This window comes from Primulina huaijiensis, chromosome 6, assembly GCF_012295235.1.
Source record: "Primulina huaijiensis isolate GDHJ02 chromosome 6, ASM1229523v2, whole genome shotgun sequence".
In the NCBI taxonomy this organism is placed as follows: Eukaryota; Viridiplantae; Streptophyta; class Magnoliopsida; order Lamiales; family Gesneriaceae; genus Primulina; species Primulina huaijiensis.
In genome coordinates, this window is record NC_133311.1 from 3989506 (window position 1) to 4012279 (window position 22774).

Genomic DNA, 22774 nt, shown 5'->3' on the forward strand with positions numbered 1-22774 from the left:
AAGGCAGGAGTCCTATTCCGCAGCAGAAGGCTCCAAAGAAGCCCGGTGAGTACCCAGTATTCCCGAAGTGCGATCGCCAACACCCGGGACAGTGTTTGTGGGGATCGGGCAAATGCTTCAAATGCGGAGCCAGCGATCATGTGCTGAAGGACTGCCCACAGTCGAGGCAGCCGACCCAGGGGAGAGTGTTCGTCATGTAAGCAGAGGAGGCGAACCCAGACACGACCATGTTGGCTGGTAACCTATTTAATTCAGCACTGCATTATTTTGCTATGCATGTTTCGGTAATTGTTTTGGGATTATTAGCGTGCTAGTTTGTATTTTGGTTAATTTGTGTAGAGATTTTCTGTTATGCATGAGTTTTAGATTAGTATTTTGGGATGTAAGTTTTGTGTGTTGTGCTAACGTCTTTCAGGAAATATTTTCATAAAGAAAGTAGCTATGAAGGCCCTGATAGATTTAGGGGCCACACACTCTTTTATCTCGGAGACGTTTGCTAATCATCTGGACATCAAGTCAACTAGACTCGACGTGAGCTACTCAGTGACAGCCCCGTCGGGGGAAGAGTTATCAGCTTCCAGCGTGGTCAGAGACATAGATCTTGAACTACAGAGACATCTAGTCTATGCTGATCTTATTTTGTTGCTGATGCCAGAATTTGATATCGTCTTGGGAATGAACTGTCTAACGAAGAACATAGTTCTTATTGACTTTCAGAAAAGATCGGTGTTGGTAAGACCGTTGGGCATGGAGCAGTTTTTTTTTAGCCAGATAGATGGAGAAGTTTCCCTCGCATGATCTCTTGCATGCAGGCGCTGAGACTTATTCATAAGGGGTGTTAGGATTTCTTGACCAGCGTTATTTCAGTACCTGACGTACCCACTTTGTCGATATCCGAGGTACCAGTAGCCAGAGATTTTGCTGACGTTTTTCCTGACGATGTCACAGGCCTTCCACCAGAGAGAGAGGTGGATTTTGCCATTGATCTTATGCCAGGCACCGTGCCAATCTCTAAGGCACCGTACCGTCTAGCTCCAACTGAGATGTTAGAACTCAAACAGCAGATTCAGGAGCTTCTTTACAAGGAATTTATCCGTCCTAGTTTTTCACCATGGGGCGCACCAGTACTATTCGAAAAGAAGAAAGATGGAAACATGATGTTGTGTATCGATTACCGAGAACTGAACAAGGTAACGATCAAGAACAAATACCCACTTCCAAAGATCGAGGGCTTGTTCGATCAGTTGCAGGGAGCTACAGTGTTTTCTATGATAGACCTTCGATCAGGGTATCATCAGCTGAAGGTAAAAGATGCATATGTTCATAAGACAGTCTTCAGAACAAGATATGGGCATTACGAATTCTTAGTGATGCCTTTTGGACTGACGAATACTCCAGCAATTTTTATGGACCTCATGAATCGAGTATTTCAGCCCTGCTTAGATCAGTTCGTCATAGTGTTCATTGACGGCATTCTCATCTACTCGGAGAGCCATGAGGATCACAGTCAGTATTTGGGTATAGTTTTGAAAGTCTTGCAGAATCGCAAGTTTGCAAAATTCAGTAAGTGTGAATTCTTGTTAGAGAAGGTAGCGTTTTTGGGTCATATAATTTCTAGCAGTGGCATTGAGATGGATCCAGCTAAGGTGGCAGCAGTTAAAGAGTGGATCGAGCCAAAGAATGCGTCATAGATCCGCAGTTTCCTAGGCTTAGCGAGCTACTACAGGAAATTTATTCAGGGATTTTCTTGGATAGCGGTGTCACTCACTTCATTGACTAAGAAGAATGCTAAATTCGTTTGGAGCGATGAGTGCCAGAAGAGCTTCAATACTTTGAAGCAAGATCTTACTTCAGCACCAGTGTTAGCCATGCCAGCAGGGAAAGGCGATTTGTACTATACACCAATGCTACTAAACTCGGTTTAGACGCAGTTTTGATGTAGCATGGTCGGGTTATAGCTTATGCCTACAGACAGTTGAAGGTGCATGAGAAGAACTACCCGACTCATGATCTCGATTTAGCAGCCGTTGTCTTTGCGTTGAAGATTTAGAGACATTATTTGTACAGCGAGAAATGCCAGATATTTACCGATCACAAGAGTCTCAAGTATTTCTTCACACAGAAAGAGCTGAATATGAGACAAAGACGGTGGTTGGAGTTGGTGAAAGACTACGATTACGAGATTAGCTACGATCCAGAGAAAGCTAATGTTGTGGCAGATGCTTTGACAGAAAATTAGCCATCGTAGCTCCTAAGCTGTCTAATCTGACAGTCCAGTCTTCTTTACTAGACCGCATCCGTAGAGGCAAGCCTTCGGATGACCAGTTACAGAAATGGAGACTGAATGATGAGACCAAAGGCAGTGTACACTACACAGTGTCTGATGGTATTGTGAGATACAGAGAGAGAATGTGGGTGACTAGTATTAATTCGATCAGAGAGGATATTCTGACAGAGGCACATGCATCTCCTTATTCCATCCATCTAGGAGGTACCAAGATGTACAAGGATTTGCAGATTCTGTATTGGTGGCCAGGGATGAAGAGGGACATCCGTCGATTTGTATATGAATGTCTCACTTGTCAACAAGTGAAAGAAGAACATCAGAGGCCAGCAGGAATGCTTAAGCCGCTCCCTATCTCCGAATGGAAATGTGAGAATATCACCATGGACTTCATTGTTGGTTTGCCGAGGTCAGTCAGGGGATCCAATGCCATTTGGGTTATAGTGGATCGACTTACTAAGTCAGCGCATTTCTTACCGGTGAAGATGACTTTCTCCATGACACAGTATGCAGAGCTCTATATCAGGGAAATAGTCCGATTGCACGGAATCTCAGTTTCTATTGTGTCCGACAGGTACAGAGGTTCACATCGTCCTTCTGGAAGAGTTTACATGCAGCCATGGGGACGAAGTTGCTATTTAGTACAGCATTTCACCCGCAGACAGATGGCCAGTCTGAGCGTGTGATTCAGATTTTGGAGGATTTGTTGAGAGCCTGTGTGATCGACTTCCATGGGAATTGGGAATCAATGCTACCTCTAGTGGAGTTTACCTACAACAACACTTTCCGCATCCATAGGTATGGCTCCCTACGAGACACTGTATGGAAGGAAGTGCAGATCGCCGATTCATTGGGATAAAGTCGGTGAGAGGTCAGAAATTGGTCCAAATATTGTTCAGCAGACTACAGATGTGGTGGTCAATATCCGAGAGAGGATGAAGACCGCCCAGAGTCGTCAAAAGAGTTATGCTGACAAGAGAATGAGGGATCTTGAGTTTGCCGTAGGTGATCGCGTTTTCGTGAAGATAGCACCTATGAAGGGTGTTATGAGGTTTGGGAAGAGAGGCAAGCTCAGTCCGAGATTTATTGGACCGTTCGAGATTCTTAACAGAGTTGGGACACTAGTTTATCGTGTAGCCTTACCGCCGAATCTGGTCGGTGTACACAATGTGTTCCACGTCTCGATGCTGAGTAAGTATATTGTGAATCATTCGCACGTCTTGAGCTTTGAGTCATTGCAGTTGGCCCCAGATTTGTCATATGAGAAAAGACCTGTTCAGATCCTAGACAGACAGGAGAGGAGTTTTCGGAACAAAGTGACCAGGTTGGTCAAAGTCCGGTGGCTGAATCAAGTAGTGGAGGAGGCCACTTGGAAGACCGAAGCAGACATGAGGAATCGCTACCCGGAATTTTTTGGTAAGACTTAATTTCGAGGACGAAATTTATTTAAGTGGGGGAGGAATTGTAGAACCCAAAAATCAGTACACGTAAAACCCATACATATATTTAATTGTTAAATTATTTAATTAATTTTAAAATGATTTGAGTGATGCATGATTTAGGAAATTTCATTATTCTAATTATTTATGTTTATGCGATGCACGTTAAAATATTTTCTTGAGTTTCATGTTTCAGGCGATTATTCAATGCGGGATCGAGAAAAAAAGACCGACGACGATTTTGCCGATTTTAAAATGTGGTATTTTATTTTAAGTTAGAATTGGGGCATTTTAAATGACTTAATTAGTTTTATCATTTTTATAGCCTAATTTAAGTATTAAGTGAATTTTAAGATTTTTAAACTTTTAAAGATTTGTCACTTGTACATTTTATTTTAAATTAAGAGATTTTATTAAAGTTAGAATAGGGTTAGTATTTTTAAATAGCCTGTTAATTAGTAATTAAACAATTTTATACCCTTAATTAATTTAAAACTCACGCATACACACTTCTACACAACACACGCACGTTAGACACTACACACACACTTGTTTCATTCCATTTCCTTTCAATTTTTGATAGCAAAAGTTAGGGTTCTTGAGAGCTTCAGCAGCCGCCCCTTTCCCTTCAATTTTTCCAGCGATTCACATTGATTTTGTTGCAAGAAATCGAGCCACAAATCGTTCCGGATCAACCCTCGCATTCGTGCCGCTTCGGTATCGTCGTTTCAAGCATTTTAAAAGATCAAGGCGTGTATATTCTATTGTTTCTGCATCGATCTCGTCATATTACACGTTGTGATGTTTATTATGCATGAAAATCCATGTATGTTGTGAAAAAATTTGAGCAAAAAAGTTTGAAATGATTTTTTGATCAAAATTTTTAGATCTAAAAACGTGTCTACTGTCATTTCGATTTCTGTAAAAATTTGGTTGATTTTCTGGAAAAGTTTTCAACATATAAAACGTAGTACTTTTTGATACCTTCGATTTGACAGTAAATTCGTAATTTTTGGACAAGAAACGAGTGAGTATGTTTGTTTTCGTGAGACTGCTCAAATTGTGATTTTATGATAAAATGTTCTTGACGTGTTCTTGAGAATTTCTTGTTGCAGCCTTCTTTGGGAATCGTCGGGTGTTCTTTGCTGTGTTTAGGAGTGTCAAGTGGAGTGATCATGTGAATTTTGGTGTGATGTTTTGGGTTAGCAAGGTTGGGCATGCATTAGAAGTCATAAGAAAGCTTGTGGGCAGATTTTTGGGTTGAATCACGCAGGAATAGCGCCGCAGCACTGCCGGTACGCACCAGGCAGCTCCAGTCTGGCGCCGCAGTGCCTAGGCGCTGCTTCAGACAATTTTTGGGCTTCGAATTTAGGCGCTCTTGCTTCCTTTGGGTACTATTACGTCGTTATGTCCTAGCATACTATAAGTTAGTTTAGATGTTACTAAGTTTGATTGGGGAACGTTGAACTATGGTTTAAGCGAGGTCCGTGTCTTCCATTGCTTAGGACATTTCATACTTCATGTCAAGATTGTGTCGGGGTTTGAGTCGGGGGTTAGCATGTTGGTTACCACAGTCAAGTCTCGAGTGTTCTAGAAAGTCATAAGTTATTTAATCAATGGGTAATAAGTATAATAGGCATGATCAAGTTATGAAATTTAAGGTGCATGAATTGTGTTAGTATGTGCAGCAGTGGCCCGAGCGAGATCCAACGAATCTCTCAACACTATGTAAGTATGTTCGACGTGAAAAAGAAAATATTTTATTTTTTGAGGTATGCTAAATGTCTTGTGACCAACTATGAATGGGTTTGGAAGTCGGTGAACGTGGTCGGTGACCTCTCCACCCCGGTAAATTATGACCGGGTTTAGATCAGGATTAAAAAGTGGTAAAGTATGTCCAGGGATCAATCCACCCGATAAAATATGATCGAGGATCTCATGTATGCGGTAGTGGACATCCCTACCAGCCCAGTAATGTGGTTTAGTCTGATCAAGCATATTTATATATGGGTCACTTGCTTTGAAACATATCTCTACGCAAAATGATGAAGTTATGCATGTTCTAGTTTATATGATGCAAGTATGTTTATGAAAAGTTTTATGATGATGGCACGTCTATGTTTATGTTATTACGTTCAAGATTAGAGTATGTACGCTCTACTTTAAAGATGCATGTGGTTTTATTATGTATTACTTATTATGTCCAGTTTATACGTGTTGAATCTTTAGACTCACTAGACTTGATCAATGCAGGTGAGGATGAGCATGAGGAGATGAGGGGTGGGGACCAATGAGCTGACTTGGACTACGCATGAGGCTAAACCCGAGTACCGCTCATGTTTTAAGAATTTTATGAATGTTGTTTCAAATACTCTGATTTTCACGAGTTTTCTTTACGATGTTTAAACAAATATTTTTTTACAAACTTGATTGTAGTTGTTTTACTTCAAATATTTTTGAACGAACAGTTTACTTTTATCGCATTTTTAATGATTAATATTTATTTATGAAATTTTTTGTTTTTTCACAAATTTTAAAGTAGTTTAATAGTACGGTACGTTACATTAGATATTTAAGAACTCTCGGTTAACCAGACAACAACACCAAACCAACGGTTAGCTTAACCGCTTAAGTTGGTAGGGTAGCACAAAAAGATCTTTGAAGATCTTATATATTATGATATATGTGTGCTAAGTGAGCAACTTGAAGTATGATAGCTTAAGTGTGCTCAGATATATAGAATGAATGAATGCAGACTTGAAAGATGTAAGCTTGTAATCGTGGTTAACTCTCTTCTTCTTCAATCTTGAGTCTATATATTTATAGTTGAAAAGTTTCAATGGTCGGTAATGCTTTTGAACATCATTTGTACTGTTACTCGACACAATGGTCTTCTCTCTTTAAGTCACCGTACATATCATTAAATTCTCATTTAATTTTTTTTTGATTTTGTGACTTTTATCTTCTAGCTTCTGAAAAAATTAATAGTTCAAAAACGATTTAGAAAACTTTATGTCATTTGGGAGTTGTTAGGATATTGTGTACTCATACTTTATCTGGTAGTCGTTGAACGGCTTGAGTTGCATTGCATTATCTGCCTAGATTTGCTCATATCTGACCGGTTGCAGAGTGGTTGGACTATAATAGTTGAGTTTGTGCTCTTCATTAAATATGCGGTCAGGTCAGTAGACATATGATATGCAAAAAAAAGTTCTTTGAGCAGTCAGACTTGATCTGGTTGTTGAAAACCTAAAATTACACATGATATGTGGATGGATATTGAAACATGTCGATGATGTTATTTTATCAATCACCAAAACTTAGGATAACTGAAATATTCTAGCAAAATTCCTATAACAATTTTCATGTGGATGGTCAACAGAGTTGCATGTGATCTTTTAACTTCTGCTTTCAGTCTTCTTTTCATTTCTCTTTGTTTCTTTTTCTTGTTCTTACATTTTAAAAAAATATTGAGTATCTATTGTCATATTTCACCAGGGTTTTTGAATAGGAATGGCAACTTTTCTCACGGGTTTGGGGTCCTGCGGGAAAAATCTGAAACAAGGTTGGGGATCCACGATTTTTTCGCGTTTAAGTTTGAGTTTAGGTTCGGGTTAAAAATCCCCGAAATAGTTTGAGGCGGATATGGGATTATTATCCACATATCCGCACACGCCCCGAAAATAATATTAATAATAAAATAATAATATTATTAGTATTTTTTAGGATAATATTATTAGTATTAATAATAAAATAATAATATTATTTTTTTAAAATATTATTAATAATGATATTAATATTAATATTATCACTAATAATAATAGATAATAATAAATTTTGGTTTGAGAAAATCCACGAACCCGTCCTCGTATTGACCCATTAATATTATTGAAACGGATATGAGAATTTGATCAGGACGGGTATGAAGGTGGGGATGGAATTTGGGGATGGGGATGACAAATCCGCCCCCACACCCACCCCTTCCCCCTCCCCCTCCCTCTCCCTATTGTCATCCCTAATTTAAGGAAGACCTACCCAGAGAAAAGAGTGGGTCTCATGTGAGACCGTCTCACGGATCTTAATCTGTGATACGGGTCAACCCTACCTATATTCACAATAAAAAGTAATATTTTTTCATGGATGACCCAAATAAGAGATCCGTCTCACAAATACGACCCGTGAGACCGTCTCACACAAGTTTTTGCCCAGAAAAAAATCCAAACCTTTAACCTCGATGAATAATTACCATTAAAATGTTTTTTATTATTCCCTCTGCCTTACTATTTAGATTTATGTGTATTTTTAAGCTGATTAAGGAAGTTATTAGAAAATTAATTTTTAAAACAGATTTCCACATTTATATAAAAACATGATTGGAAGTAGTTAATGTATTTAATGATAAGGGTTGATCGGTAAAAGAGAAGAAAATGTAATTTTAAATATAGAAATTGAATTATATATTTGAGACTTGTGAAAAATAATATATGATATTTATATGTATGAGGGAGAGAGTATACTTGCTAAAATTTTAGAATAATTTTATAGATTAAAAACATTACACACACAACAATGTGCGTCTAAATTACTTTTATATATAATATCATTTTGCTTATGTTCTGCCTTCCTAAAAAGTTATGGGAAAATTGCACTTTTGATTTATATGTTTGTATTTTTATGATTTTGATCTTTCTATATTTTCGAATTTTACTCTTAGTCCTCTATCTTCTGATTTTTGAAAATTTTAATCATTTTTCATTAGAATTGCTGATGTAACACTACACACGTCAACTTCACATTGGTTTGTGGGGACTCGGGCTCTAACTCGATTATCTTTGGGATTAATTGGATTTTTGCTAAAAAATGTGGGTCAAAATTTTGCTTTTAACATATATTCAAATGTATATAAACAAGCACAAAACATTATATAAAATACAGTCATCTTATTCAACTCTAAATAACATTCACATGTTCGTCTACAATTAACATACTAGTGTTTATAAATTCAGTACATGTCTAGTAAGAAACCACTAGTAATCTTCTACGCCCGTAATCTCCACGCTATCTCGATCTCTCATCCTCTGCGTGACCCTGATCCTGATTGTCGTAGTCTTATGCACACATACGGACACAACAACAGCCGGATACTCCGGTGAGAACAAATCCCAGTATAAAACATGTATACATGCATGTCATGCAATTAAATACAATGTAATAAAACATAAATCAATGTTTATGACACATTAGTGAATACAGATATAACTCAGCGACTCTTATTCTTTGACTCGACTCAAATCTAAGTCTAGGGATCCCGGTGTGAATAAGACGTAACAAGTCTCCCACCTACTCTCCCAATCGTGGTGGCGGTACGTCTTATTCCTAGACTTCGGTCCTGTCTGTATCGAGTGTCTACAATCGGAGGAAATCTGCTCCTATGCGTCGATACCACCGAACATCTAGAAATTTTGGCAACTCTGCCAATGACTCTCCTATCTCAATGCTTGTATACAAATCAATAAAAACAAACAAGCATAGCAATGTATAGCAATCTAGTATGTGATTTTGGGAAACTCGAATCAAGTCTAACTCGAGTTGTATCTTCCCGAATCAACATGAATTATACCTTTCATTGTCGTAGTCTTTGTCGTAGTAGAAATCTCGATGTCGAATCTGTCAGTATTCACTCTGAAATAATACATTCAAGATGCATTCTATCACTTTCTAACTCAGCTCAACACATATATAAATCACTAATCAATCTCGATACGATTCGACGGCATAACGGCGTAATCTTGCGATACCAATCAACTCAACGACAATCGATACTAAATCACAATCATAATCAATACCATAAACATGTCAAACTCTGAAAATCTGCATACTTTCCCTTCAATACATGATGGAATTTCATACAAATTCATACGGTACCATTTCTTTGATCCGGTTTCGTTTCTACATATCTCAACATATCAAGAACACATCATAGAATCAAATCTGGTTTCTCTCCAACATCATATTGCCAAATCAAATAAAAACATAACAAAACTTACGTCCTTTAGAAGCCTATGATTCAAGGAGCTCAAATATAATCTCGGATCGAAAATCGGATGGTTAGATCTTTCACAATTCAGACTCTAGGCTATGATGAAACTTTGAGGATTTCTGAACTTTCTCTCGGTGCTAGCTGTTGAAGAAGGAAGGAAATGAAGACAATACAACATTATATATGCATGGCAAGGACACTTGGCTTAGTCTTTGGTCTGCATGTCTCGCGCATATGCGCGACCTCAACCGGCGCATATGCGCGAGACCTACTGTCTCGGCATTTCCGAATTCATCATCTCGCGCATATGCGCGTCACTTCTCGCGCATATGCGCGAGGCCTTCGACCTCGGCACACATAAAACTCAACTGCCCCGCGCATATGCGCGCCTTATCTCGCGCACATGCGCGAGGTCTTCGCATCAAGATCTCTTGGAACTGCATAGCTCGCGCATATGCGCGCCCACTAGCCACGCATATGCGTGAGACCTTCGGGTCTCACACATAATTCTTGCACATAATTACAACTCAATAACTCCAATCCAAATTCGACGTGCTCTATCTATAATCATATCAATAATCAATAAATCGTCTCAGATTAACAGGATAAAAATCTCGGGCATTACATTTCTCCCCCTCTAAGATATAAGTTCTTCCTCGAACTCGCAGGCAACAAATCAAAGCAAGTACAGGAGTAATATAATCAAAAGCTGAATAATTACTCACATCACGGAAACAACTCTGGATATCTCTGTCTCATCTCTGATTCTGTTTCCCAAGTCGCTTCTTCAATGCCGTGACGACTCCATTGGACTTTTACCAGCGAACTAGTCTTTGTTCTGAGCTGTTTTTCTTTCCGATCCAGAATCTGAATTGGCTGCTCAACGTAACTCAAAGTCTGATCTAACTCGGCTTCTTCAGGCTGAATGACATGAGAACTATCTGGCATATATCTACGCAACATCGATACATGGAAGACATCATGTATCCCATAAAGAGAAGGAGGAAGAGCAAGTCGATATGCTCGATCGCCAATCTTCTCAAGGATCTCATATGGACCGACGTATCGAGGTGACAATTTCCCACGTTTGCCACATCTGACAACGCCTTTGAAAGGAGAAATCTTCAAGAATACTCTGTCTCCCTGTTCAAATACTAACGGTCGACGTCTGATGTTCGCGTACTTCACCTGTCTATCTTGTGCCGTCTTCATTCGCTTCTGAATTATCTTCACTTTCTCTGTCATTTCACGAATCATGTCTGGCCCTAAGTCTGGTACCTCTGAGATGTCATCCCAATACAATGGAGATCTGCACTTCTTTCCGTATAATGCCTCAAACGGTGCCATCTCAATGCTAGTCTGGTAGCTGTTGTTGTACGAGAATTCACAGAGAGGAAGTGAATCTTGCCAACTAGTACCAAAATCTAGTACTACAGCTCTCAGCATATCTTCTAAAGTCTGGATAGTCCGTTCTGACTGTCCGTCTGTCTGGGGATGGTAAGCAGTACTCAAGTGTAAAGTCGTACCTAGAGCCTGCTGTAGACTGTGACAAAAGTGTGAAGTGAATCGTGGATCACGATCTGATACAATCGACTTCGGCACACCATATAGTCTAACCACTTCTCGACCATATATCTCGGCCATCTGATCATATCTGTACGTCATCTTGTACGGAATGAAGCATGCGGATTTGGTCAATCTATCTATCACAACCCAAATCGCATCGCAGGCTCGGGATGATCGTGGTAACTTCGTGACGAAATCCATGGAAATGTGATCCCATTTCCATTCAGGAATAGCTAAACTCTGAAATAACCCTCCGGGCTTCTTTCTTTCTGTCTTCACCTGTTGGCAATTCAAGCATTTAGACACAAACTCTGCAATATCTGTCTTCATCTGTTTCCACCAGAATTGTGTCTTCAAATCATTGTACATTTTCCTGCCACCAGGATGAATACTGAACCGACTACAGTGCGCTTCTGACAATATCTGCTGTTTCAAATCTGAAACATCTGGCACTACAAGACGGTTATTCACATACAACACATGATCACATACCTGATACTCAGAAATATGTCCTGATCTGACCATATCAATCGACTTCTGAACATTCTGATCGGTCCTTTGGGCCTCTTTGATGCGAATAATCAAATCTGGTTCACACTGAATAGTGGCAAGTCGCAACGGTCTACGATCTGTATCAAATGCTAATCCAGAAAAGCAACAATCTTCTATCATATTCGAAACACCTATCGTCGACAAGGATAAGGAACATACCTTTCGACTCAAGGCATCTGCTGCTGCATTCGACTTCCCTGGATAATACTTGATCTCGCAATCAAAGTCTTTCAGTAGGTCAAGCCATCTACATTGTCTCATATTCAACTCTGACTGAGAAAACAGATACTTCAGGCTTTTGTGATCAGAGTAGATCTCAAATTCCTCACCATAGAGATAGTGTCGCCATATCTTCAGTGCAAAGACAATAGCCGCCAATTCAAGATCATGAATTGGGTATCGAGTCTCGTGTGGCTTCAACTGTCTCGAAGCATAGGCAATAACATGCTGTCGTTGTATAAGAACACATCCTAACCCTCTGTGCGATGCATCGCAATATACAATGAAATCACCCGTACCTAAAGGTATCGTCAAGACTGGAGCACTAGTCAATCTCTTCTTCAACTCTACGAAGCTCGACTCACAAGCTTCTGACCAGATAAAAGGCGCATTCTTCTGAGTCAATTGAGTGATTGGATTCGCTATACTGGAAAAATCTCGAATGAATCGTCGATAGTACCCTGCTATACCCATGAAACTGCGTATCTCTGGCACAGAAATCGGTCTAGGCCAACTAATCACTGCCTCGACTTTGCTCCGATCAACAGAAATACCATCTCCAGATATGATATGACCCAAGAAGACAACCTGTCTCAGCCAAAACTCACACTTTGACAGTTTAGCATACAGTTGCTCATTTCTTAACGTCTGCAACACAATTCTCAAATGCTCAGCATGATCCGTCTCATTTCTCGAGTAAACCAAAATATCATCTATAAAAACAATCACAAACTCATCCAGATACCTCTGAAAGACACGATTCATCAGACTCATAAACACCGCTGGCGCATTCGTTAAACCAAAAGGCATGACAATAAACTCGAAATGTCCATACCTGGTTCGGAATGCAGTCTTCGGTATATCTGAATCTCTTACTCGCAGCTGATGATATCCAGATCGCAAGTCGATCTTGGAATAGACAGAGGATCCCTGCAACTGATCAAACAAATCGTCGATGCGAGGCAATGGGTACTTGTTCTTTACTGTTGCCTTGTTCAGTTGCCGGTAATCGATACACAATCTCATCGAACCGTCTTTCTTTCGCACGAATAGCACTGGTGCGCCCCAAGGAGATACACTCGGTCTGATATATCCCTTGGCCAGCAAATCTTCAAGCTGTTCTTTCAATTCTTTCAACTCTATCGGTGCCATTCTATAAGGAGCTCGAGAAATAGGAACCGTACCTGGTACTAGGTCGATGCTAAAATCTACCTCTCTGACTGGAGGCAATCCCGAAATCTCATCGGGGAACACATCTGCAAACTCGCTAACCACTGGCAGATCTGCCAATGCTGGGCTCGATTTCAGTAGATCTACTGAATAGACAAGGAACCCCTCTGCTCCTTTCTGTAGTAATCGAGTCATAGACAATACTGAAATCAAAGGAATCTTAGCTCTAGACGCTTTGCCGTAGAACTTCCACTCTACAGCCATCTCTGGTCTGAATCTAACAATCTTGTGGAAACAGTCTACTGTCGCTCTGTACTTGGTTAGCATGTCAATACCAATAATGCAATCAAAATCAGATAACCCAAGTACAATACAGTCTAAATCTATCTCATGCCCATCATACTGTAGTAAACATGATCTAACAGATGTCACTGATATCAACCCTGTCCCCAAAGGAGAAGAGACAGACACTACAGTAGCCAACGACTCAATAGGCAATGCATATGTCAATGCAAAACGCTCGGATAAGAATGTATGTGATGCACCTGTGTCTATCAGGACATAAGCATGATAACCGCAAATAGAACAGTTACCTGTTATAACATCATCAGGGGCATCCTGAGCCTGCTCTTCTGTCAATGCAAACACTCGAGCCTGCTGTCTGGGAGGTTGGCTCACTGTCTGGCTACCCCTAGCTCTGGGCTGTGTCGATGTAGGGGCTGGCTGGAATGAATGAACAGATGACGCCTGCCTCTCTGGCTGAGCTACAGAGCCAGATGCTCCTACACTCTGAGTCTGCTGTGCACCTCTCTGTGGACATACCTTGGCGAAATGGCTCTGCTGTCTGCAAATGTTGCAGCGACCCATCACGCCCTGACACTGCTCGGTGGCATGTCTACCTCCACAAGAACTACAGTAAACCCCTGTATATTCTGATCTCTGGCCCGACCTTGTTTGTCTCGGCCCACTGGAGCTCGACGAACTGCTCCCTGATTTCTTGAACTGTTTCCCCTTCGCTTTCAAACTATCTTTCCTTCCGCTGCTGCTACCCCCACTCTCAAATCTGGGAGGTGGTTGCTGATACTGACCCGAGGGCTGGGGTGGTCTAGGAGTCTGAGTGGTCTAAGAAGTGCTTCGTTGCCTAAGCAACCCGGCTTCTGCTCCCTTCGCCCTGTTCAGAGCATCAGAAAAATTGTTGGGTCGTCCCGTGTTCACCAAGGTGAATATCTCCGGATTCAGGCCATTGATAAACTGATCCGCAACGGCCTCGTCATTCCCAGCAACGTGGGGAGCAAATCGGAGTAATGTGGAGAACTTAGCAACATATTATTCGATGTTCAGTTGTCCCTGTCTCAGGTTGGCAAATTCAGCACCTTTGTCTTTTCGGTAGGAGACGGGAAAGAATCGCTGATAAAACTCTGTCTTGAACACCTTCCAAGTAACCTCTGTACCACGATGCTCCAAGGCCCTCTTTGTGGTAAGCCACCAGTTCTTGGCAACCTCTTGCAGTTGGTGCCCAATAAGTTTAACTCGTCGGTCATGGGTGTAGTCAAGAGAATCGAATAACATCTCGATATCATCGAGCCAACTTTCACATTCAACTGAATTCTCTGTGCCCTTCAGTGTAGGTGGTCGAAATGACTGAAACCGCTTTAACAAGGTCTCCATCGGCGTAGCGGTCACATCCATCGGATCATTGGATGAACTGCTCTGTTCTGGTGCCCGACCTGCTACTGGTTGCATTACTCGTCGAGGAGGCATATCTGATTATCAAACGGATTAGTATACAGTCTATACAATCTGTCTCAGTCCTCCTCTGATCATATACCTCTGATCCAGAATCGGTTCTGATTCAGTCTTGGCAAGTAGATGTTGTAATCAACTCAGATAACAATACAACATATCATAGTAAAAGCAATAAATCATGCTAACACCCAAAAGCAAGGAAGAAGGCTCATCTACCCCGCTCAATCTATTCTATCTCAGTCTACAGAACCTACGGCTCTGATACCACCTGTTGTGGGGACCCGGGCTCTAACTCGATTATCTTTGGGATTAATTGGATTTTTGCTAAAAAATGTGGGTCAAAATTTTGCTTTTAACATTTATTCAAATGTATATAAACAAGCACAAAACATTATATAAAATACAGTCATCTTATTCAACTCTAAATAACATTCACATGTTCGTCTACAATTAACATACTAGTGTTTATAAATTCAGTACATGTCTAGTAAGAAACCACTAGTAATCTTCTACGCCCGTAATCTCCACGCTATCTCGATCTCTCATCCTCTGCGTGACCCTGATCCTGTCCCACCTGTTGTTATGCACACATACAGACACAACAACAGCCGGATACTCCGGTGAGAACAAATCCCAGTATAAAACATATATACATGCATGTCATGCAGATAAATACAATGTAATAAAACATAAATCAATGTTTATGACACATTAGTGAATACAGATATAACTCAGCGACTCTTATTCTTTGACTCGACTCAAATCTAAGTCTAGGGATCCCGGAGTGAATAAGACGTAACAAGTCTCCCACCTACTCTCCCAATCGGGGTGGCTGTACGTCTTATTCCTAGACTTCGGTCCTGTCTGCATCGAATATCTACACTAGGAGTCGATCTTCTCCTATGCCTCGATACCACCGAACGTCTAGAACTTTGGCAACTCTGCCAATGACTCTCCTATCTCAATGCTTGTATAAAAATCAATATAAAGAACAAGCATAGCAATGTATAGCAATCTAGTATGTGATTTTGGGAAACTCAAATCAAGTCTAACTCGAGTTGTATCTTCCCGAATCAACATGAATTATACCTTTCGTTGTCGTAGTCTTTGTCGTAGTAGAAATCTCGATGTCGAATCTGTCAGTATTCACTCTGAAATAATACATTCAAGATGCATTCTATCACTTTCTAACTCACCTCAACACATATATAAATCACTAATCAATCTCGATACGATTCGACGGCATAACGGCGTAATCTTGCGATACCAATCAACTCAACAACAATCGATACTAAATCACAATCATAATCAATACCATAAACATGTCAAACTCTGAAAATCTGCATACTTTCCCTTCAATACATGATGGAATTTCATACAAATTCATACGGTACCATTTCTTTGATCCGGTTTCGTTTCTACATATCTCAACATATCAAGAACACGTCATAGAATCAAATCTGGTTTCTCTCCAACATCATATTGCCAAATCAAATAGAAACATAACAAAACTTACCTCCTTTAGAAGCCTATGATGCAAGGAGCACAAATATAATCTCGGATCGAAAATCGGATGGTTAGATCTGTCACAATTCAAACTCTAGGCTATGATGAAACTTTGAGGATTTCTGAACTTTCTCTAGGTGCTAGCTGCTGAAGAAGGAAGGAAATGAAGACAATACAACATTATATATGTATGGCAAGGACACTTGGCTTATTCTTTGGTCTGCACGTCTCGCGCATATGCGCGACCTCAACCGGCGCATATGCGCGAGACCTACTGTCTCGGCATTTCCGAATTCATCATCTCGCGCATATACGCGAGGCCTTCTACCTCGGCACACATAAAACTCAACTGCCCTGCGCATGTGCGCGCCTTATCTCGCGCACATGCGCGAGGTCTTCGCATCAAGATCTCTTGGAACTGCACAGCTCGCGCATATGTGCGAGACCTTCGGGTCTCACACATAATTCTTGCACATAATTACAACTCAATAACTCCAATCCAAATTCGACGTGCTCTATCTATAATCATATCAATAATCAATAAATCGTCTCAGATTAACAGGATAAAAATCTCGGGCATTACAGGTGTCACGTCGGAAAAAATATTACAATTACAAAAAAAATAAATAAATAACGGACTAAAACTGAAATTTGACAACATAGCATACTAAAATCGAAAAAACAAACATACAAAACCAAAAATGCAATTTTCCCAAAATTTATTAACCTTGGACACTCTTTTATCTCCCAGTTACACGATCTCATACCAGCCAACCATATTTGATCCACCATTAATCTCTTGCATGCCACAACACTTCTAACTTTTTAAATTTTTGTTTCAAAATAAACATATTCAGTGGACGAGTTTAATATGAACACTCCATTTGTGATTAATTATGAATATTTTCCACCAATATTGTAAAGCAAATTACTCAAATGTCATCCAAATTATGGCATGTATCTAAACACAGCTAGAACTACAAGATCCCAAATCTCTATTTGTTTTGTTATTCCATACCCAAAAAAGGTTTCACGGTATAGATAATCCAAGAATCTTGTGTACTGGTCCTCCTAGTATATATTCTGCTATTTGCTGGCAGATTCATGGACATTGAACCAATTCATAATACAAGAAAACTTGAAATGTTACCATATATTACAAGGAGAAATAGCCTGTTTGGTTAGAAATAAACAGTACACAAACACACAGGAACGGATCCAAATTTGAAGAAAGGGTGATTTAGTGCATAATAAAGAGGCAAAACTTACACATCATGATAATTGCACATTCCTTCAAGAGAGCAACTAAATCGATCCTACACCGGCCCAAAATTCGTATCTCTATATACATATTCAAAATACTCCATCTATATGTCATCCTAACTATTTAAGAACCAATGCATATGATATTTGGATGCCAGAATCAGCTTCAAGTTGATACAAACGAAGAGAACTAGAAGTCTTCATCCATTTTGAACTCGAAATTCTTGGAGCTATCTAGCAAACTTGACATAACAGAGGCCTTCTGATAATCTCCCACCCTTCTCTCAAAGAAGTTGGCTTTTCCTCTGCATCAATTAAGACCAATCTATAACTCAGTAGCTGGAATTTTAAAAGGCAACCAATTGTTGGCGCTACATAATTGTTTGGATAGTCAGGGTACAAACAAATGAGACACTGAGTAATATCACTTGATGGATTATATTGTCTGGCCCATCACATTCCGATCCAGACATGAGTTCATGGTTTGAAAGAGAGGGAGAGGTGCATTCAACATAAATAACCTCAATATGCGCATTCTCGATGTAGTATGCTCTGGGGGGAAAAAGAGGAAAGCAAGCTTGTGACAGACGAAGTTTTTTCATGTCAATACAATACACAAGCTTTCAGTATTTGTCATATTGAACATGGCTTAACGATAAAACAAAAATAAAACCAGGCCTAGGCAATCCAAAACCCATTGTTTAGCAATGCGTATTGTCGATTTTTATTTAACACCAAAAAAGGGTTTTCTGCTTTTATGATAAAAAAAACACCAAGAAAGGCGTTAAAGAATGCAAATGAAAGCCTGATAATAAAGGGTATCAGCTTCAAGTTTAGAACTCAATGTTTAGGCTTGTGTAATGGCATGCTAGGAAAAATACTTTATGGTGTTACCCGTAGTTTAATAGTTTAACATTTATAGTACTTACTGCAAGGATATGAACTCCATCCAATCAAAGGGGTTTTCCACATTGTACTTCCTTTCGTAACCCAAAGCAACCTGAGAGGTAAAATAACATTTATACATTTCCAAGTCTTTTTTGACATTGTGGGTGACAGAGCACGAGCACACATGTGAAACCCCGGTCCACGATGGTTTGGGAAATGGTTACAAAAATATACATGATGGATTTATCCAGCATCTAGCTATTTTAGCAAAATGAGAAAGGATGCAAAGTAATTGCAAGTGAATCCTGTCTCACTTGAGTGGGCCGGCGTGCCTGGAGCGTGAAAACATGTGCATTTGTTTGTGTGCAAGAGAAAGGAAAAATACCAGAAGTCTATCAGCGACAAACTTTATATACTGGCTCATTAACATCGAGTTCATGCCAATTAATGCACATGGGAGTGCTTCACAAACAAATTGTGTCTCAATTTCAACAGCTTCATGGACAATAAGATGAACTTGTTGCCAATGCAATTGCTTCTGGAGTAAACTGTAAGATTGAAAAAAAAGGTACTTAACACACCACCTAAAAAAATGCCAGGAAGAGTAATATTTCCACAGGGAACCTGATTTTCAAAGCCAAATGTCGAACTTTCAAAGCAAGAAAATTAAATAACCTGTATAGGAGGCAAGCAAAGTCGCAGTGGAGACCCTCATCTCTAGAAATAAGCTCGTTTGAGAATGTCAAACCTGGCATCAATCCCCTCTTCTTAAGCCAAAAAATCGCACAGAAGCTGAGAATAAAGAAAAATGTTAAATTTTGGGAAGGATGATAAAAGAGGTACCTTTATATAAGCAAATAAGGATGGGTACAAAAACTTGTAGAAGTATACCTTCCCGAGAAGAAAATCCCTTCTACGCAAGCAAAAGCAACAAGTCTCTCAGCGAATGACCTTGAACTGCATATGGAATTTAGCATATATGACATCTCATCTAATCTCATCCCAGTTAAGACGATAATATAAAGTTCCCCAGGGGCTCATTTGTTATGTCAATAAAGTTCCATAAATTATCAAGAAACTAATACATTGGGCAGCAGTAGCCATTAATAATTAAAGTAACTGAAAAAAGTGAGCGTATATTATATAGCACTACCTTTTAATCCAGTTCAAAGCCCACTGAGCCTTTTGTGCTACACAAGAAATGTTTTCGATTGCATTAAACAATCTATTCTTTTCCTTTGAATCCTTGATGAAAGTGTCGAGAAGCAAGCTGTACATCTCTATAAAGAAGTTTTAAAGATGACAATCAGGAACCTCAAAAATGAAATACTGGTAAAATGGTCATGAATATCTCACTTTCAGAACTCTACCAGAATGTATATTTTCCATGGCAGTTTGAAATCCATAAAATGCCCGAGCCTATACACAGGACCAAAAAAATCAGCCATCTATAACAAAAATTCAACTCATGCTTTTGAGTATAATAAAAATAATTAAGTAAAAATGACTGATAATTCAGCAATCAATAACACAATTATCCAGCAATCAATAACACACTGCCACTGAAAACTATTTTTGGTAATAAGTCTTCAATACCATAAATANACATCAATATTCATCTCACCAACCAAAGTTGTTAATGCTAAACGATATCACAATGCAGTTAGCCAACACAACACCGAAGTTCAAGTTCGATAAAGGATTTCGAAAATGTTGATACTGCCCCGTTAATTAGAAAGGACTTTACCTTCGCATTCTAGTCTTTTTAACTTAAGTATGATTCAGAAGTCAGATAATCAATTGTCATATAGAATATTGGTTCATTGTAAACATCAAGAATCATTTGTCTCTGGATGAAAATAAAAGTTGCAAAATAGAAATAAAGAAACGTCGAGAAAAATGACTTTTTTAAAAAAAGAGAAAATTACATTTTGAATCCATCAGTTGCACTAAAGTTAGTTCCATAAGCAAAGAAAAAGTATGTTCCATACTGATTTAGTAGCTAAATATCTATAATAATAATAATAATAAATGGATAAAAGCAGGTAAAAAATTTGAATTAGTCACCTCAGGAATTTGAACATCTGTTAAAAATCTGGCAGCTAAATTTTCCAGAACAATCCCATCTGCAGCAGCAAAGAATGACAGCACATGACTAATGAAGTGTTTTTCAGATTGAGACAAAGTTTCCCATTGTTGCACGTCCTGTGATAGGTCAACCTCCTCGGCTGAACCGCAATTAAAAAAAATGTCAAGGCGACTTTCCAGCATGAGAATGCAGGGTATAAATATTCATCTGATGTCAGAAGTGAATGGCGGAAAATTGAGCATCTAATCGGTAAAATGTAGTAAAGAAAGTAGTTAAATAACATATGTCAGTTGGTTGGAACAAAATCTTGAGCAACAAAACATAAGCTACAGAGACTGATTCATCCGTGAGCCTTCATGATAGTGAACAAATAACAAAGACAACGGGTAATCTCAGTAAGCAGCAGCCACAACAGATAATATACCATCACCTGACACTTATACAAGCATATCCAATAAAAAATTGATAGCAATCATCTAACTATATCATGTCAATATTATTTTAAACAAAATAGACATGAGTGATAATAATATATCCTTCAGGTCGAAAACAAGAATGTATCCTTCCACCTCCCTTAGTGTCAGATTTATACACACGATAAGCCTCTCCAATTCCTTCTCCAAATAGTTAAAAAACTAATATGAATAGAAAGAAAACATAACTAAAAGAACACATGTAGGCACTATTAAGATAATGACTTGGGCCTAACTCCACCCAAAAACTAGCTCAAGAGGAAATTGTCCAAGATCATATATACAAGTTCCAATACCTTAATCCAGTTGATATGAGACATCTAACATGCTCTCACACCCAAAAATGAAACAACGAGAGTGTGAAATTTATAAGACATTAGTGGTTAGTCATAAGGGCAGTCCAATGGACAACGGTGAGTCTGGACTTTGATATCATATCGTGGACTTCGGTCTAACTGCACCCCAAAAGCTGGCTAACTAATACGCACCTACAAGCAGGGATAATTTTAGGGGACCAGAACTATAAATTTTTTGCCTAAAGACAGAGCATGTTTTGGCGCAAGGGACAGCTTAATATATCTAATACACAATGAGGGGAAGAATTTGTGAATAAGACTAAAAATCCAAACTTCGACAAGATAAGCAAACACATTCCATAAACTGAATAAACAGTTCAAAAATATGGAGAATAAGTCTAAAACTCCCAACTTGGACCATATCATCAGACAAAATTCGTGAACTGAATAATTAGTCCTTGTACACAGAAAAACAAATGCGAATCCATCTCACTCTATTACAACCATTCACGTCATTTCATGAGCGCGTGGTCAGGAATACAGAGCGAAGGTAACATGAAACAACATGGTCTCGCCAAATTAAACAATGAAGCAAAATCTTTCAAGACCTGAGAACCTTGTAAGTGAAACATTGCACCATTCCTCAAAGCCAGAAAGACAGTTGCACGTATATCTTCATACATTTAAGTACATGAAATATAGATTACCAGTCCAAAAACTGGCCTCTGCTTTCTTGTACATCTCCCACAGCTGGGGATATTTAATAGGGAACATGCAGAACCTTTGGGACTGCTCCATCAAAATAGGTTCCTCTTCTTCCTCGATTTCTTTTTGCTCACGCCATTCCCTGCCTGTTTCATCGTTTCTCAAAGAACCCATCTTTTTTTCAGAGAAAGGAAAAAATTAAGCAATATCCTGAAATATCCCTTTCCTCCCGTGGGGAGTAGTAAAGAAAAACGAAAACCCTACACAACCCGTAATTGAAAGCGACAGGTTTCGGAAATTGTTCCAACTGCCCTTGAGAAATTTCCCCTTTCGCTTCCTTTGTGTGTTAAAAAAAATTCTAAAAATCGTCAAGCGTCTCGAAGCGCGGATGTCGAGCTCCAAGTTTTTCAAACTTAAGCAAGATTAGCATAGGTTTAAGCGTGAAAAATCGTTTTTTATCTTTAGTGTAATTGTAATTATCTCAAACCAATAAATTGATAAAATAATACATAAATATGATAAATTTAAGTCTGATGCA

The 22774-nt window shown here is 39.2% G+C and overlaps 1 protein-coding gene across 1 annotated transcript; it reads right to left on the minus strand.

Moving 5' to 3' along the window:
* Positions 1-17653: 17653 nt before the first annotated feature.
* Positions 17654-22541, minus strand: LOC140979301 (ribonucleoside-diphosphate reductase small chain A-like). The gene is made up of 9 exons (XM_073444644.1): positions 22239-22541; positions 20741-20901; positions 20044-20092; positions 19827-19953; positions 19565-19630; positions 19349-19465; positions 19059-19221; positions 18715-18785; positions 17654-18090 (listed from the first exon to the last, which is right to left on the minus strand). The coding sequence occupies exons 1-9, from the start codon at positions 22408-22410 to the stop codon at positions 17976-17978; spliced, it is 1041 nt and encodes a 346-aa protein (XP_073300745.1). The 5' UTR covers positions 22411-22541; the 3' UTR covers positions 17654-17975.
* Between the last annotated feature and the right edge of the window lie 233 nt (positions 22542-22774).